The following is an 18491-nucleotide window of genomic DNA, read 5'->3' as shown; positions in this document are numbered from 1 at the left end:
CAGAGTAGATGTAAGGTTGCTTTTAGGACTGGCGTCATGCCGTCGGGAGGCATGCGGCTGGTGCAGGCGAGCTGTGACCAGCTGCTTGCGGCGGTGAAGCTCCTCTTCACGGTGCTCCGGTGGTCGGAGCCAGAGGCAGAGGAGATTTTCGTCGGCGTTCCTCCCCCAAATAAGCTCGTGGGTGTCCCAGATCTGGAGCTCAAGTCCTTTCTTTCCCACTTCTTCTCGAGCTGCCATGGAGGTGGACTGGAAGAAGAGGGAGGAAAGGGATTTTGCTGCTCTATCCTCTCTGCGTGTCCTTGGAGCCCAAGTTTTGCAGCAAATGGTTGGGGATCTTGGTGCAGAGAGCACCACCAGATTCTCGCCACTGCGCCGCTGCATCTTCTGGTCGAAAGGCGACCACTCGGAGTTCTGGCGACGACGTCCGGCTCCTGTATTTCCTCCCGGCCGCCGAGCCATATGGGAGGCAGTTTAACATGTTCTTCGACTGGCACTTCAACTGTCTACCTCCGGTTGTTCGCCGGTGGTGCTGTAGCCATTCCTCCGCCCCAAGTGGTTTCGTCCCCGGAGGTGGTGGGATCGGGCCAGGATCGAAGACGGCGAAGAGGACTCGATTGCTTTTCAGTTTTGCTGTCTGGGGTCCTATCTACAAAAATGTCGGGCCTGGGTTGTAATTTCCTTTTTCTATTGGGCCTTCATGTAAGATGTTGCATGCTTATCTAATATAGTCTGAGTCCTTCGGGGCCCTTCTTGCGTTCAAAAAAAAAAATCGCCGAGTGAACACAAACATAATATGTACACAGAAGCGTAACACTTTAATTTACTGTCAGCTTTCCGAGCACAGAGAATTTGTTGCATGAAATCAACTTAGGAAATATTGCTTGTATCGTATGTTGCACATGTGAAAAGACCATGTTGCGACAACGCACGTCATAAAAAAATTTAAATCTTCTAGAATCACCAATGCTCTGGTTCTTCCATCCGGACCGAGCATCTCACGAATTTACACCGCGATCACAAAATAGCCGGAAACTTTTTATTGCGAATCAGCACACCATTCCTGTTCCAGCCTCTGAAAACCCCCCCTGCCCCAGGTGTAAAACGAACTAACCAAGGACAGACACATCGGGCCACCGATCACTCTCCGCCGTCCACAGATAGACTCGCTGCCCCCGGTTGTTATCCTCGCTGGGGACCGGCCAATAGATCCAACCCAGCACCACCGGCCAAAGTCCAACGCAAGGAAATCTCCGAATACGCTCTCCCTCGTCCGCCTCCCGTCCCATTCCCTCGTGTTTCTTTCTTGTAGTAAACCCTCGGCTCTCCTCCCCCGCCTTACCTCCGATCCCGGCCCGATCCATCCGATCACCACGATGCGAGCCGCTGTCTGTTCCTATAAAGGGCGCCCGCCCGCACCCGCAGCCGCTCGCCCTCGTGCGCCACGGGTAGTTCCACCGGATCGTGTGCAGTCCCGCTTGAGATCAGCTGGCAATTTTACCATCTGATGCTGATGCTGATGATGATGATGGTATGTTTCTTGCTGCCCAGAGGAACGGACCAAACCGGCCTCGTCGTGAGCTGAGGAGGAAACCTATCTACCAAGTCTTTTATGCGGGGGAGTGTAGCGAGCGGCACACTTGTCGAGCTACCAGGGGAATACGGCCGCCGCCGAATTGCACGAAAGGTTTCACCCCTTGTGTCAAAAGTACAGAAAGGCCCTCCTTTATCTTTCCCACCCCTTTCTCTCTCTACAATTAGTGCATCACTCTCAGCTCACTCCACCGGTCCGGAGAGGAGCACCCACCCCAGCCCCCAGGTCGGTCAGGTGGACGCCTTGTTGTTGTTGCTGAGCCCAGCCCAGGCCTCGGCACCTCCCCACAAGGCCACAACAATCCACTCTCCGCTTCAACTGTCTCGCCAGGAACTGCGTGCCAAATATCGGCGGCTCCGTTCTTCCTCCTTCTCGCCGGTTGAAGCGGCGCCGTTCCTCCCCAAATCCGCCCCCTTTCTCGCGAAATCTTGAGTCTTGCTCGCGGGAGGAGTGGTGGTGGGAGGCCATGGTGTCGAGCTCCTACTCCAACCTGCTGGACCTGGCGACCGGCGCGGCGGACCAGGGGCCGGCGCCGGCCGCGCTGGGCGCGCTGCGGCGGCGGCTCCCGAGCGTGGTCACCACGCCGGGGCTCATGGAGGACTCCCCGGCGTCGCCCTCCACGCCGTCCCCGGCGCCGCGCCCGCGCACCATCGTCGTCGCCAACCACCTCCCGATCCGGGCCCACCGCCCGGCCTCGCCGGAGGAGCCCTGGACCTTCTCCTGGGACGAGGACTCGCTGCTCCGCCACCTGCAGAAGAGCTCCTCCTCCCCCTCCATGGAGTTCATCTACATCGGCTGCCTCCGCGAGGACGTCCCCGTCCCCGAGCAGGACGCCGTGGCGCAGGCGCTCCTCGACTCCTACAACTGCGTGCCGGCCTTCCTCCCCGCCGACACCGCCGCGCGCTACTACCACGGCTTCTGCAAGCAGCACCTCTGGCCGCTCTTCCACTACATGCTGCCGCTGTCCCCGGACCTCGGCGGCCGCTTCGACCGCCTTCTCTGGCAGGCCTACGTCTCCGCCAACAAGGTGTTCGCCGACAAGGTGCTGGAGGTGATCAACCCGGACGACGACTTCGTGTGGGTGCACGACTACCACCTCATGGTGCTCCCCACCTTCCTCCGCAAGCGCTTCAACCGCATCAAGCTCGGCTTCTTCCTCCACTCGCCCTTCCCCTCCTCCGAGATCTACAAGACGCTGCCCGTCCGGGAGGAGCTCCTCCGCGCGCTCCTCAACTCCGACCTCATCGGCTTCCACACCTTCGACTACGCCCGCCACTTCCTCTCCTGCTGCGGCCGGATGCTCGGCCTCCCCTACGAGTCCAAGCGGGGACACATTTGCCTCGAGTACTACGGCCGCACCGTCAGCATCAAGATCCTGCCCGTCGGGGTCTACATGGAGCAGCTCAACGCGGTGCTCGCCTTGCCGGAGACCGAGGCCAAGGTCGCCGAGCTCATGGAGACCTACACCGGCAACGGCAGGGTCGTCATGCTCGGCGTCGACGACATGGACATATTCAAGGGGATCAGCCTCAAGCTGCTCGCCATGGAGGAGCTGCTGGGGCAGCACCCCGAGTGGCGGGGCAGGCTGGTGCTGGTGCAGGTCGCCAACCCGGCGAGGGGCCGGGGGAAGGACGTCGTCGGCGTGCAGGAGGAGACCTATGCCATGGTGAAGAGGATCAACGAGGCGTATGGCGCGCCGGGGTACGAGCCGGTGGTGCTGATTGACCAGCCACTGCAGTTCTACGAGCGCGTCGCCTACTACGTCATTGCAGAGGTGTGCCTGGTGACCGCGGTCCGGGACGGCATGAACTTGATCCCCTATGAGTACGTCGCCTCCCGGCAAGGCAACGACAGGCTTGACAGAATACTGCGGCTGTGCAAGCCAGAGGAGAAGAAGAGCATGCTGGTGGTGTCCGAGTTCATCGGGTGCTCCCCGTCACTCAGCGGTGCCATAAGGGTGAACCCATGGAACATCGAGGCCGTGGCCGACGCCATGGAGTGCGCCCTTGTGCTGCCCGAGAAGGAGAAGAATCTGCGGCACGACAAGCACTACCGCTACGTGGAGAAGCACGACGTCGGCTACTGGGCCAACAGCTTCCTCCAGGACCTTGAGAGGACCTGCAAGGATCACTCGAACCGACGATGCTGGGGAATCGGCTTCGGCCTCCGGTTCAGGGTGGTCTCGCTTGACCTGAGCTTCAGGAAGCTCGCAATGGAGCACATTGTTCAGGCGTACAGGAGGTCGAAGACGCGCGCCATTCTGCTGGACTACGACGGAACGCTGATGCCGCAGGCGATCAACAAGAGCCCCACTGCGAAATCGGTCCAGATACTCAATAGCTTGTGCCAGGACCAGAGGAATGCGGTGTTCCTTTGCAGCGGCTTCAAACGCTGCACGCTCGACGAGTGGTTCCCTGCCGAGAACCTTGGCATGGCAGCTGAGCATGGCTACTTCATGAGGTATGAGCTTAAGTTAAGGTTTGCTTCGCTTTTATGTACATTCTTGCAAGCTTAGCTCAATGCTCAACATTCAGACTTGCAGATGCAGGCCATCCTTTTCTTGCCTGTCCTCCTTAGCTAACTAAATTGAAATGTTATTGGACTCTATATCATTACAACAAGTACAACTTAGTGGCACATGTATGGAGAAATCTTTTGGTATGTTGCATCATAGGTTCATATTCTATGGCTGTGTGCATCGCAATGATGCAGAGGCCCGGGGTCAAGCCTCCTTTTCGAAGAAAATCATAAGTTCGTATTCAAGTTGAAGTGGAATAGCATGCCTTTTTTTTCTTTTCTGCCATGATATTTTGTTGCTACATATGGTGGGCGGCTGCTAGGAAGTCTAATTTCTGAAATGTACTGTACTGAATAAGGCTGAAGAGGGACGCAGAATGGGAGACCTGCATCCCACCCGCGGACTGCAGCTGGATGCAGATTGCAAAGCCGGTCATGGAGCTCTACACCGAGACGACGGACGGTTCGATAATCGAGGAGAGGGACACGGTGCTCGTCTGGAACTACGAGGACGCGGACCCCGACTTCGGGTCATGCCAGGCCAAGGAGCTCGTCGACCACCTCGAGAGCGTGCTCACCAACGAGCCGGTGTCCGTGAAGAGCACCGTGCACTCCGTCGAAGCTAAACCACAGGTGAAGAAGCCTCTCAATCCCATCTCACCCTCTTGGCACGAATCAAACCTCACTGCTTACACACAATTCTTGTGTTGAACAACAGGGCGTGAGCAAGGGCCTGGTGGCGCGGCGCATGCTGGCGGCGCTGCAGGAGCGTGGCATGTGCCCGGACTTCGTGCTCTGCATCGGGGACGACCGCTCCGACGAGGACATGTTCCAGTTCATCACCAGCGCCTCCTGCGCCGACTCGTTCGCGTCCACGGCGGAGGTGTTCGCCTGCACCGTCGGCCGCAAGCCGAGCAAGGCCAAGTACTACCTCGACGACACGGCGGAGGTGGTGAGGCTGATGCAGGGGCTGGCGTACGTCTCAGAGGAGCTCGCACTGGAGAACCCCGCGCTGGGAGAGGAGGACCCCGAGGACCTGTGGTGCGTCGGCGAGCTGCAGTAGTAGGAAGCTGGAGTGAAGCGCAGGGGCAGCACAGCACAGGAGGAAAGGCATTGTCGTGTTGGCAACAGCCTGAGGAGGCCTCTGCAGCGTAGTTTAGGTGTACATGAGCTATGCTTTTCATGGTATTTGCTGCACTGCCGGTGGTTTGTTATCAGTGGTATGAGACCTGCTTTAGAGTGTTGTGAGCTCCGTTTGAAACCTGCTAGTCTAGTTACCGCAACAGTAATAATGTCTCTCTGAATGCCATGGGAAAATGCTAGTTTGTGCTGTTAAAACATATTTTGCACCGATTCTGCTTCTTGCACCAACACCAAACTAGATCGTTATCATCCCACTCTATGCCCTGGTGCCAAGCCAAAGCCAAATGGGAGTGAAGCTCCCAGTTCTAGTTCTCACGAAGCTCATGACAATGGACCGGCTGGCCCTCATGGACCCTCAATGTCCTACAGTGCCCCCAAAGATGAAGGGCTTTCCATGGCGGGATCAAAAGGCCATGCTGAGCTACATCAGGGCAAATTAACCACCGTATGCATAAGTCAAGTGCCAGATCGAAGCTTGCTCTTAGCCTCATCAATAAAGAGTGTCATCACAATGGGCAGGATGTACCGTATGGGTCTGAGGATGATAGCAACCGTCTTGAGGCGTATGTGTATCCCTTCTCAAGTGGCAATGAAAGTGACCAAGCCTGATGATGCCAATGAGCCTCTTGAAGACCCCCAACTTCGATGAATTCTATAAAGAGGATGACGACGGTGATGATGAGAATGAGTAGTGGGTTATGCGGTAGCATCTCTCTTCTTCTCTCCTTTTGGTGTTTTTATTTATGCCAAAGGGGGAGAATAATGAGCTCTATTAGGATTGGTCGGGTCACATTTGGGTATATTGGTGATTTGGCAAGACCCAAACTTTTGGTGTATTATTTGGCTTGGCCAAGACTTTTATATCCTATGTGCATGTGTCTGAGCATTGGTTGCTCTGAGTACCTTGTTTAAGCTAACCATGAGGCCATATTTTTTTAATATCTTGGATATGTGCAATGTTGCTTATCTTGTTTATGTGATGCCATTGATGTCATTATTATATCTACCTTGTTGGTATCTTTGCTTATTAACTTTGTGGGCAAGCGTATGATTACCTTATGCCATGTCGCACACTCCACCATGTGAGGCGTTGTTAGATGCTTGATATCATGTTACCTCACAGTGGTGTGCAATGATGATTTTTATATCTATTACACATTGTATCACCTCACTTTGCTCTAAGATTTAGGGGGGGTCTCTTGGCTCTAGACGTGTGCATTATGCTTAAACAAGCATATTCTTATTGGTGATGCACATATCTAGAGGCAGTGGTGGTGCTAGCCGTCAGAAGCTATGATGTCAAAGCCAGAAATTTAGCTTATGTGTACACAAACTATATCTAAAAGTATTAAAACATAGACTGCAAACCTTAATTCCGTGATGTCGTTTGACATCATAGTCACCATGTAGCACCGCTAATGTCTAAAAGGAGTCTCCTCATTTATCCTAAGCAACCTTAATCTTCAATTCAATATCTTGTGAACTAAATTTGTATTGTCAAAGGACGCCAAAAGGAGGGAGAATGAAAGTGCAATACTCTCCTTGATTTTGGTTGCAAATTACAATATACACTGAACTTGTGTGTCAAGTTTAGAGCATCTATAGCCGAGCTCCTCAAGCCCCCCTATACGTCCAGGCGAACGACTCGGTCAGTGACTGGTCACAAAATCACAACCCAGCTGGGCTCCTCAAACCGGCCCTATACGTCTGGGTTGATCGCCACCCCCCATATCCAACCAATATCTCAGGCGAATATGAGGAGGCCTGGACATGTCTTGTTGGGAATCGTTGCATGGAAAACAAAATCTATGCACACACAATGATCTATCCATGAAGATGCATAGCAACGAGGGGAGAGTATGTCTATGTACCCTCGTAGACCGTAAGCGGAAACGTTTGACAATGCGGTTAATGTAGTCGAACTTATTCGCGCTCCAACCGATCAAGTACCGAACACACGACACCTCCGCGTTTTGCACACGCTCAGCTCGGGGATGTCCTCCGCCTTCTTGATCCAGCAACACGGCGAGGTAGTAGATGAGTTCTGTCAGCACGACGGTGTGCTGACGGTGATGGTGATGTGATCTCCGCAGGGCTTCGCCTAAGCACTATGAAAATATGACCGAGGGAGTAAACGGTCGACGGGGGCGCTGCACATGGCCGAGACAATGTTGTGTCCTTGTTTGGAGCTCCCTCCCCACATATATATAGGTGGGAGGGGAGAGGAGAGTAACGCCCTCGATGCGGCTATATCTCCCACGTGTCGAAGCATGACTTAGAGGCATAACCGCATTGAAAGCAATGTCGCAAGTGAGGTAATCTTCACACAACCCATGTAATACATAAGGGAAAAAGATACATAGTTGGCTTACAATCGCCACTTCACACAATACATGAATAAAGCATTACATCATCCAGATACACACAAGGTCCGACTACGGAAACAAAATAAAAGAAGACTACCCCAAATGCTACACAGATCCCCGATCGTCCCGACCGGGCTCCACTACTGATCAACTAGAACGAAACAACACAAATGACAAGATCTTCATCGAGCTCCTCCTTGAGCTTGGTTGTGTCATCTGCACGGTTCAACGGCATCTACAAACTGGTTTTGGAAGTATCTGTGAGTCACAGGGACTCAGCAATCTCGCACCCTCGTGATCAAGACTATTTAAGCTTATGGGTAAGGCAAAAGGTATGAGGTGGAGCTGCAGCAAGCGACTAGCATATATGGTGGCTAACATATTCGCAAAAGAGAGCGAGAAGAGGAGGCAAAAGCACGATCGATGAACTATGATCAAGAAGTGATCCTAGAACAACCTACGTCAAGCATAACTCCAACACCGTGTTCACTTCCCGGACACCACCGGAAAGAGACCATCACGGTAACACACGTGATTGATGTATTTTAATTAAGGTCAACTTCAGGTTTTCTTCAACCGGACATTAACAAATTCCCATCTGCCCATAACCACGGGCACGGCTTTCGAAAGTTCAAATCCCTGCAGGGGTGTCCCAACTTAGCCCATCACAAGCTCTCACGGTGAACGAAGGATATTCCTTCTCCCAAGACAATCCGATCAGGCTCGGCATCCAGGTTACAAGACATCCTCGACAATGGTAAAACAAGTCCAGCAACACCGCCCGAATGTGCTGACAAATCCCGATAGGAGCTGCACATATCTCGTTCTCAGGGCACACTCAGATGAGACATCCTATGAGTAAAACCAGCGCTCAAGTTGCCCCGAGGTGGCCCCGCAGTCTACTCGGTCGGACCAACACTCAGAGGAGCAATGGCCCAGGGGGGTTTAAATAAAGATGACCCTTGAGTCTGCAGAACCCAAGGAAAAGAAAATGCTAGGTGGCGAATGGTAAAACCAATGTTGGGCATTGCTGGAGGAGTTTTATTCAAGGCGAACTGTCAAGGGGTTCCCATTATAACCCAACCGCGTAAGGAACGCAAAATCCAGGAACATAACACCGATATGACGGAAACTAGGGCGGCAAGAGTGGAACAAAACACCAGGCATAAGGACGAGCCTTCCACCCTTTACCAAGTATATAGATGCATTAATTAAATAAGAGATATTGTGATATGCCAACAAATATCCATGTTCCAACAAGGAACAAACTCCAATCTTCACCTGCAACTAGCAACGCTATAAGAGGGGCTGAGCAAAGCGGTAACATAGCCAAACAACGGTTTGCTAGGACCAGGTGGGTTAGAGGCTTGGTTCAACAATATGGGAGGCATGATAAGCAAGTGGTAGGTATCGCAGCATAGGCATAGCAAAAGAGCGAGCAACTAGCAAGCAAAGATAGAAGTGATTTCGAGGGTATGGTCATCTTACCTGAAATCCCGCAAGAAAGAAGAACGAGTCCATGAAGAAGACAAACGGACATAGTTTAACGGATCCTCACAACTCCGGAACGAAAGCGAAGCTAACGTGAGAAGGAACCCGGAAAGAAGCAAACAACATAGTAAACAAACATCACATAAGCATGGCACGATGCACAACCAAGTATGATGCATGTCCGGTTTAAAAAGGCATGGCAAAGTGCACAAACAACACTTCAAATTAAGTGGAGCTCAATATGCAACGAGTTGCATATTGACGAAGCACCGCATCGATTAATTAGTTCTCTCTCGGTTATGTACCCAACAAAATTAAATGTAGTTAAGCATGGCAAGAGGTGAAGCATAACAAAACTATACCATCTAAACAATTTAAATGGGGCCGGATATAATAAACAACGAATCCGGTAAATCCCCATATGCCTTAGTAATTTATTGCAACAACAATTTTAAACATTTAATTGTTGTTATCATGATGCGGATGACATGAACAAGTTTATGCAATTTTTATTAAAAATTGACAAGAGCATCATGAAGCATTTGTCACCGTGGTGGAAAGAAAGGGGTGCCACGACAACGATAACGGTTCTGGTAGCTCATGGAAATACCGATGCAAAAGGAAAATGACGGGAGCATGCAAAAGATGGTGGGGTGATCCCGGATACCGGGTGTCCCATGAATCGGTGGCAAGGAAACGAGGGACAAAACGGACACGGCGCGAACACGGCCAAACAGGAGCATCTCATACAACACAAGCATTCGTTCACGGGCGATCGTCTCGATGGTTATACCTTCGTAGCGTGCATTTTCGGAACGGATCAAGTTCGTCGAAGGAAGTAGACGTTCTCTCGACGGTAGCAAAAGTAGTGGTTCTCGCGGGTCGTAGAGGAAGTAGTTGTACTCGCAAACTTGTCGGGTCCACGACGACGGTAGCGGAACTTCACGGATCTGTGGTCTCCGGGTGTAGTGGTACTTGGTGAAAGAACATGCGGTGCCCCCATGTTTGGTTTTGGTAATTGATGACAATCTCTATGGACTAATGGTTGCCTTGAGTTATATTTGAAGGTTTTTGTCCATAGGCTTTTCTTGGAGTACATGTGTTGGTTTCAAGGAGAGTTTGTGTCGACGAAGGTGCTATTCAAGGAATTACCTAAAGATTGGTCTTGTGAGAGGTTGATCAAGACTAAGTCAAAGAGTGAATCAAGTTGACCAACACACAAAGCGTAGAAGATGTACCGAGAGGGATCAAGTTGACCAACCCACAAAGCATAGAAGATCAAATGCTTGAAGCTTGCCGTCCTTTGTGGTGATAATGGACTTGTGAAGATGTGCGGAAGAGTGGCTCACCCATAGTGGAGTATGGGGGAGCAATCAACTAGTCTTCATCGAGTCAACACAATCAAGAAAGGTGGTCCAACTTGAGGGAGTCAAGATTGTCATCATCTAGCTCAAGTGGACCATGTGCAAGGCAAAGGTTTGCCCTTGATAGGTTTTCTATTTTACCGGTCTCATGATGGTAGTTGGGAGACCGGGTTATAGGATCGATTGCCGTACTATCAAGGGGGGCTCTCGATGAGTAGCTTGATCGTATCGTTCATAGAGAGCTCAAACCATTGCATCCTTGCATCATCTGTCTTGGTTCTTGTTTGGTTCTCTTTGTGAGTCTTAGAGCTTATGGTCATCTTGATGACAAGCTTGAGTTCATCGAAAACGGAGTTCGCATGCATCTTCTATGATGTTTTCGATGTTGGAGGTTTTGCCGATTCTTCTCGGTTGGAGGTTTCACTCCTCTTTTTGTTAGGCATACCTCCCCTGCCTCTTCTCGCTATTTTGATGCTACTCGTCGTCTTGTTTCCAACAAGCTTGAGTTTGCTCAATTCGGAGCTCATATGCAGAAGTTATGGCAGTTCTTATTCTCTTGAGTGTGGTTTTGTCAGGGTCCGCGTTGGAAAGGTTTGGGTGGATTCATCACGTACGCGTCTCCTTCCTTTCCCCTCCTTCTTCCTTGGAGCTTCCTCCGTTTTCTTGCCTCCCTTGTGTGGTTTCCGTTATTGGTTGCGGTAGTACTGCTCCCAGGAAAGCGGTAGTACCGTAGGCATCAGCGGTAGTACCGTGCAGTGGCACGGTAGTACCGCAGGTGCCCACGGTAGTACCGCTCCCCTGGAGCCGCACTACCGCTGCCCACCAGGCTAGTGCCGCCCCTTTGCGGTAGTACCGCTTTCGTCGTGCGGTAGTACCGCGCTATGCGGTCAGGCAGTAGTACCTCCCCTCAGCAGTACTGCCGTGTCAGATTTTTGCTACTTCCGTTCTTTACGGAAGTAGGCACGGAAGTTTCCCTTTTCCCCTGGCTGGGACTTTTGCCTCGCGGTAGTACCGCATGGGGGGCGCGGTAGTACCGCGCGTGCGGAAGTTCCGCCCCCAGCTCCTGTGCGTCTGTTTATCGGTTCTGTGCTTGGGTTGCGGCAGTACCGTGGGTCGGTACGGTAGTACCGCACAGCCGTGCGGTAGTACCGCTTGGTTGCAAGCAGTAGTACTGCGCGGCCTTGCGGTAGTACCGCTGGCCAGGCGCGGTAGTACCGCTGGCCGCGGGCTGGTTGGTGGGTAACGGTTGGTTTTTTCCCCACCTATAAAAGGGGGTATTCTTCCCCATTGGACCTTATCCTTTTAGCTCGTGTTCTTCCCCCATTGTTGACTTTCTTCGAGCTTGCTAACTCTCAATCCCTCCAATGATTCTTGCTAGTTCTTGAGGGAAAAGAGAGAGGAGATCTAGATCCACATTTCCACCAATCACTTTCTCCTCTAGGTGAGGGGAACCCCTTGGATCTAGATCTTGGAGTTCTTCGTGTTCTTCTTTCGTTCTTCCTCTCATTTTCTTCCCTAGCATTAGTTGCTTTGGTGATTGGGAGAGGACTTGGGCACTCCGTGTGCCCTTGCCATTGCATTTGGTGCATCGGTTTGAGTTCTCCACGATGATACGTGGAAGTTACAAGTTGAGAAGCTTATTACTCTTGGGTGCTTGGTACCCTTGAGCTTGTTCCTCTTGGGTGCTTGGGCGCCCTAGACGGCTGGTGGTGTTCGGAGCTCAATCATTGTGGTGTAAAGCTCCGGGCAAGCTTCGGGGTCTTCAATTAGGTTGTGGAGATCGCCCTGAGCAATTTGACGGGTACCGGTGACCGCCCCCAAGGGTTACCAAAGTGTACGGGTTCGGTGACCGCCCCCAAGGGTTGCCAAAGTGTACGGGTTCGGTGACCGCCCCCAAGGGTTGCCATTTGTACGGGTTCGGTGACCGCCCTCAAAGGTCCCTTAGTGGAATCACGACATCTTGCATTGTGCGAGGGCGTGAGGAGATTACGGTGGCCCTAGTGGCTTCTTGGGGAGCATTGTGCCTCCACACCGCTCCAAACGAAGATTAGCATCCGCAAGGGTGTGAACTTCGGGATACATCATCGTCACCGCGTGCCTCGGTTATCTCTTACCCGAGCCCTTTACTTATGCACTTTACTTTGTGATAGCCATATTGTTTCTTGTCATATATCTTGCTATCACCTAAGTAGTTTATCTTGCTTAGCATAAGTTGTTGGTGCACATAAGTTGCCTAGTTGTTTTAGGTTTTGTGCTTGACAAATTAACCGTTAGGTTTATTCCGCATTTGTTCAAGCCTAAACCGTAATTATTTTAAAGCGCCTATTCACCCCCCCCCCTCTAGGCGACATCCACGATCTTTCACTTGGGCATAGTGATACACGTTCCGAAAGCGGTTCACGATGATGGTAGCGAACTTGGTGATCCAAAAGGGTACTTGGTGGTATTCCCGCAGTCGTACACGGGTCGTAGGGGAACTTGATAAAACCCAAGGCGCCGGTAGTCGTTCAGGACGCGTTGTGGAAGTAGTGGTTCACGGCGGAGAGGAACTTGGCGTTTTTGCAACCCGGGTCTTCGACGACGGTAGATGCACATGGTCCACAAGTCGTTGATCGTTCGGAATCCGACTTGCCGGTCTTGCCGGCATGAAGGGGTACGGTCTTGAGGGCCTTTGATAGACTTGGCGAAAAAACCGAAGTCGCTGCTCGTTGGACTTGTGGCAGAGGTCAACGAGGAGGTCGGGCAGGAACTCGTCAGGAAGCACGGGAGGTGGGAGAAAAGGTGCGGAGGCGCTGCTGGAGATGGTGGCGGAGCGCCCTGCTCGTCCTTCAGGTCACCGGTGGCGGGGTCCTGCTTGCCGGGGTCCGACAACCGACGCGCGGGCGCATGGCGTGCTGCTGGTGAAGCTTGTCGCAGGCACGCGCGAGGAGGAAGGAGAGGAGACCAGTTCAGCTGTGAGGGGGATGCAGGGAAGGCCCGGGCAGCACACGGGGCTGCTACTGCTGCTCCGGCGAGCAGGCGGCAGGTCGAGGTGCTTGGGACCCAGTGTCCAGATTGAACGGGGCGAGAGAGCTGCAGCCCGGAGGTTCGTGCGATGAGCAGAGGCACGACGAGGCGGAGCAAGGGCCGGCGACAAGGCAAGGCGACGAGGGAGCCTGCGAGGGAGGAGAGGGAGACGAGCACAGGGAGATGGGCGGCTCTGGCCGGTCGTCCGGGGTCTGCGAGCTCGGGACGCGAGGGCAGCAGAGGGAGGTGGTGGCCAGGAGAAGCGGGAGGAGAGGTGCCGCGGGAGGGAGGCCCAGCTGGGCTGGAGAGGGATGGCCGGTGATAGGGAAAAGGATGGGCCTAGTGGGAGTGGGGCGCTGGGAAAGCTGGCAGGGGCGCTCTCTTTCCCTCATACTTATTTCTAAAACAGAAAAAAACAAAGAAGAGAAAAAAAAGGAAGGAGGTGTTAGGGGAAGAAGTTGGACAAGTAGATGATTTTCCCGGACTCACAAAAATACGAGGAATTTGACAAAAATGGCCTGACGAATTTTAGAGGAAGTAAAATCCACACGTGTTGGATTTAACTCAACAAGTTCGAATTTCGAAAACCCATTCAAATGAACTCCAAATGGGTTGAAATTATAGGAGGTGACCCTACACAATATATGTGATTTATGGGCAGATTTGGAACATTTATGGGTAAAGTAAAATTGCCACTCAATTTTACTAAAAGGCCCCAAAGGAAGAAGGGGAAGTTGAGAAGGATAAAAGGAAATTTGAAGAACAGTGCATATGTGTTTGTGGGTGATCCCAAGCCAATGGAATGGTTTAATATAGCTCCCTAAATATCGGGAGGGTATGCTATAAAAAGAACTCACCATGTGAATTCCCTCGATTTAAATGGACCGAAGATCAATGCAATTTATTTAGGTGAGATGCAAAAGATTTATGACAAGATGGCATGATGACATGATACAATGCAAAAGATGCAATGACGAAATGCAACACGCAAACAAATGACATGGCAACGACAACGAATAACTGGAGGGCACCTGGCACATCGGTCTCGGGGCGCTACAAGGAGGCAACCTAAGGCAGCCAGAGCACGCCCCAAGGGGCTGGCCGCCGGCACTAGTGTGCGCCCCCCTTTCCTTGTATGAAGAAGGGGAAGGAAAGAGGGGAGAGGGAAGGAAGGGGGAGTCCTACTCCACACTTTCCTTTCCCTCCCCTCTTTCCTTCTCCTCCTCATAGGGTCGGCCTCTATAGGGGCGCACCAGCTCCTTGTGGGCTGGTGTGTTCCCTCTCTTGGCCCATAAGGCCCATATCTTTGCCAGGGGTGCCTGAAACTCCTTTCCGGTGACCCGATAAGTACCCAGTACCCTTTGAAACACTTCCGGTGTCTGAATACCATTGTCCTATATGTCAATATTTACCTCTCGACCATTTTGAGAGTCCTCTTCATGTTCGTGATCTCAACCGGGACTCCGAACAACATTCGGTCACCAAATCACATAACTCATCAAATCACATAACTCATCAACACTATATCGTAAACGAACGTTAAGCGTGCGGACCATACGGGTTCAAGAACTATGTAGACATGACCGAGACACCTCTCCGGTCAATAACCAATAGCGGAACCTGGATGCCCATATTGGCTCCTACATATTCTACGAAGATCTTATCGGTCGAACCGTTATGACAACATATGTAATTCCCTTTGTCCATCGGTATCTTACTTGCCCGAGATTCAATCATCGGTATCTCTATACCTAGTTCAATCTTGTTACCAGCAAGTCTCTTTACTCGTTCTGTAATACATCACCTCGTGACGAACTCCTTAGTCATTTGCTTGCAAGCTTATGATGTGTATTACCGAGAGGGCCCAGAGATACCTCTCCGATACTCGGAGTGACAAATCCTAATCTCGATTTATGCCAACCCAACAAACACCTTCTTCGGAGATACCTGTAGAGCATCTTTCTGATCACTCAGTTACGTTGTGACGTTTGATAGAACACAAGGTATTCCTACGGTATCCGGGAGTTGCATAATCTCACAGTCGAAGGAATATGTATTTGACATGAAGAAAGCAATAGCAATAAACTGAACGATCAATATGCTAAGCTAACCGATGGGTCTTGTCCATCACATCATTCTCCTAATGATGTGATCCCGTTATCAAATGACAACACATGTCTATGGTTAGGAAACCTTAACTATCTTTGATCGACGAGCTAGTCTAGTAGAGGCTTACTAGGGACATGATATTTGTTTATGTATTCACACATGTATTTAGGTTTCCGATCAATACGATTCTAGCATGAATAATGAACCTTTATCATGAATAAGGAAATATAAAATAACAACTTTATTATTGCCTCTAGGACATATTTCCTTCATGTCCGCCATGTCAGACTGACAAGGGGATCCACACGAACACACGTCGAAACCCATGGGTCCGGTGAGGACCGTTCATGTTACCACTTCAGCGCGCTACCCGAGCGGCCTAATCCGGCTACTTAAGCCGAACAACAAGCCTCAACCCTAGTAACTCCTAGTTCTACCCTCTCCCTCCTGTTCACGCCGCCACTCCCAATTCGCTCTGAGCTTGTTGTCCATCGTTAACCATGGTCCAACAGTAGATCACCACTGTTAAGATGCTCACTACACAGCGCAAGGTGGAGATCCTAGCACAAATGGTGGGACGGTGTGCCGCTCGCGTTGCAATCAGCTTGCCTTCGGACTCTCCAGAGCAGGACAAGGAGGCGTCGAAGCAAGGGGTGCCGGATGCAAAGACGGAGGACAAGGACGAGGAGGAAGGTGAGGCAAATCCGGCGTCTCGTCTCCTGCGGCCAGATTCGCCATGGATGACCCATTGGCCGAGTTTGAGTCTGCGGAGTAGCTCTCCATCCTCGAGTCCATCCAGTCGGAGCTCGAGGTTGATACAAACCGCCACTACCTCTGTAAGGTGAACGCGGAGTTGGAGGAAGTCTTCGCAGACATGGAGTCCGGCGAGAAGTTAGAGTTGTGTGCAGCGGCTATTGACCAGGAAGTCGGTCCGTCCAACACTGCTGGCACGGAGGTCGTCAACATCTCCAATGACAAGTAGAACTAGGGTAGTCTTATCTATGTATTATGTAGTATGTAGCTTATTTTACGTTGCATGATGTAGTATGGAAACATGAGGTGAGATTTGAGGTTTGTAGTTGCAGCAGATGAAAAATGAGGGGTGATCGGGCCCTGTCCGTGGACGCCCTTGGATGCATCCACGGACATACGAGGGGTCACTTTTGACGAGCCCGATTGTAGATGCTAGTATATAATGTGGGGTGGTCCAAAAATTGGAAACATAGATGGATGTTGACCCCTAATTTTGAAAGAGATAAGCACGACAATATACTCATATTTATAGTTCTTTTATCCTTACTGAGTATAGTAAAACCGCACTATTAAGAGGGGTCTCTCGATGAACTTAGAGTGAAACCACGATCCTTTTCATATAGCCAAATATCCACATCCTAATTTTTACGATAAGTGCAACTCAAATATCCAAGTTATTGATCTTGTCACAATCAAAACGTGTTATTTCATTGTGCCGAAAAGTCCTTGAAGGTTCCGGTGTAACCTTCCAGGCGAGCAAAAATCTGGTGCTACCCCCCGCGGTACCTCAGGTGGACATGAGAAGCCTATGATGCCAGACGGAGTTAGCTCTGGAATCTGGAGCTCCCAGAGGTACTCCTAGAATCCGGCACACCCTCAGGCGCTACTTCTGGGTGACAACAGAGGCATCTGTTGTCTTCTGGAGTCAATGCCCTAGAGTCAGGCCCGGAATCTGGGATGCCCCGAAAGGTGTCTCCAAAGTTTCCGGATGACATTTTGGGTGGTGTTGAAAGGTATCCAACGGGAAAATTTTGTGTGGAACTATAAAAGGTCCACCTTCTTCCCCAAGGGTTATCCTTTCCCCCATTCAAGTTGAGCTTGCTTATCTCTCATACTCCATTTTCTCAAATATCAAAAGCCTCGTAATGTAGCGACCCGACCCGAATGGATCAAGTCTCTGTGCATAAGTGTCATCCCTGGATCGGTAATGCTGACACACACAATACTTCGAAGGGTTTATAACAGAGTAGCAATCACACACTTATTACATTGATAGTCTCAAGAGAGAACTTAATACAATAATATGGCTTAAGGCCATCTAAATAAGATAACAACGGAAGGCTTGGAAGATAAAGTGAGTCCATCAACTCCAACGGCATAGCTGAGTGCATGACAAATGACCTAGCGCACCTTACTCTTCGTCTGAAAAGTATGCAACATAATACGTCGCAGCCCGAAACGGGTTAGCACATGGAATATGCTGGCAAAATAACACTGTAGAGCAATGAACAAGTAAATGCTATCACTACATGCATATATGGCTAGTGGAGGCTCTATGGTTATAATGTTTTTGCGAAAAGCCATTTTTTCCTACAACAAAGGAATATATTTTATTTAAGTATCATGGTAGTTGATAAAACATTGAGAATGGTACCCCCATCTCAATCCCAATTAAAAAGTAATTAATATCCCAACAAATTAATTTAGAGTGATGAGATCAACATGATAATCCAAGAACCAGATACTCAAGATGTCCATAACTTGGGACACGGCTAACCATGATTAGTTTTTACACTCTGCAGAGGTTTGCGCACCTTTCCCCACAAGACTCGGTCTCCTCCGTTGGATTTCTCGCACTACATGGTGTTTGAGAAACGGATGACCGAGGCACAGTCTTTCAGAAACATTAACTCTTTACTCTGGGTAGACAGTACCAACCTACACCCCTACATCTGCTAGTCTACCACTGAAAGTGGTCATGCAACATACTCAACTATGCTAGAGCCCATAATAGCTTGTGGCTGCACACGGTAGTTTCTAGAATGAATAATATTATGATACCTTTGAGCCTGGGTGGCGAACCAAAGGACATCACTGGTATATCCCAGGTGCCCGCAACCAATCCACCCAGATGTGTATTTAAGTAGCCAC

The 18491-nt window shown here is 50.8% G+C and overlaps 1 protein-coding gene across 1 annotated transcript; it reads left to right on the top strand.

The window, feature by feature from the left end:
- Nucleotides 1–1453: 1453 nt before the first annotated feature.
- LOC119284986 (alpha,alpha-trehalose-phosphate synthase [UDP-forming] 6-like) lies at nucleotides 1454–5461 on the top strand. The gene is made up of 3 exons (XM_037564178.1): nucleotides 1454–4051; nucleotides 4468–4741; nucleotides 4827–5461. Exons 1-3 carry the CDS (start codon nucleotides 2058–2060, stop codon nucleotides 5169–5171), a joined length of 2613 nt encoding a protein of 870 aa, XP_037420075.1. The 5' UTR covers nucleotides 1454–2057; the 3' UTR covers nucleotides 5172–5461.
- The last annotated feature ends 13030 nt before the right edge of the window (nucleotides 5462–18491 follow it).

Source organism: Triticum dicoccoides, chromosome 4A (genome assembly GCF_002162155.2).
Source record: "Triticum dicoccoides isolate Atlit2015 ecotype Zavitan chromosome 4A, WEW_v2.0, whole genome shotgun sequence".
Taxonomy (NCBI): domain Eukaryota; kingdom Viridiplantae; phylum Streptophyta; class Magnoliopsida; order Poales; family Poaceae; genus Triticum; species Triticum dicoccoides.
Note: the sequence above shows the minus strand (reverse complement) of the source record. Positions and strands in the feature narration are given on the sequence as shown.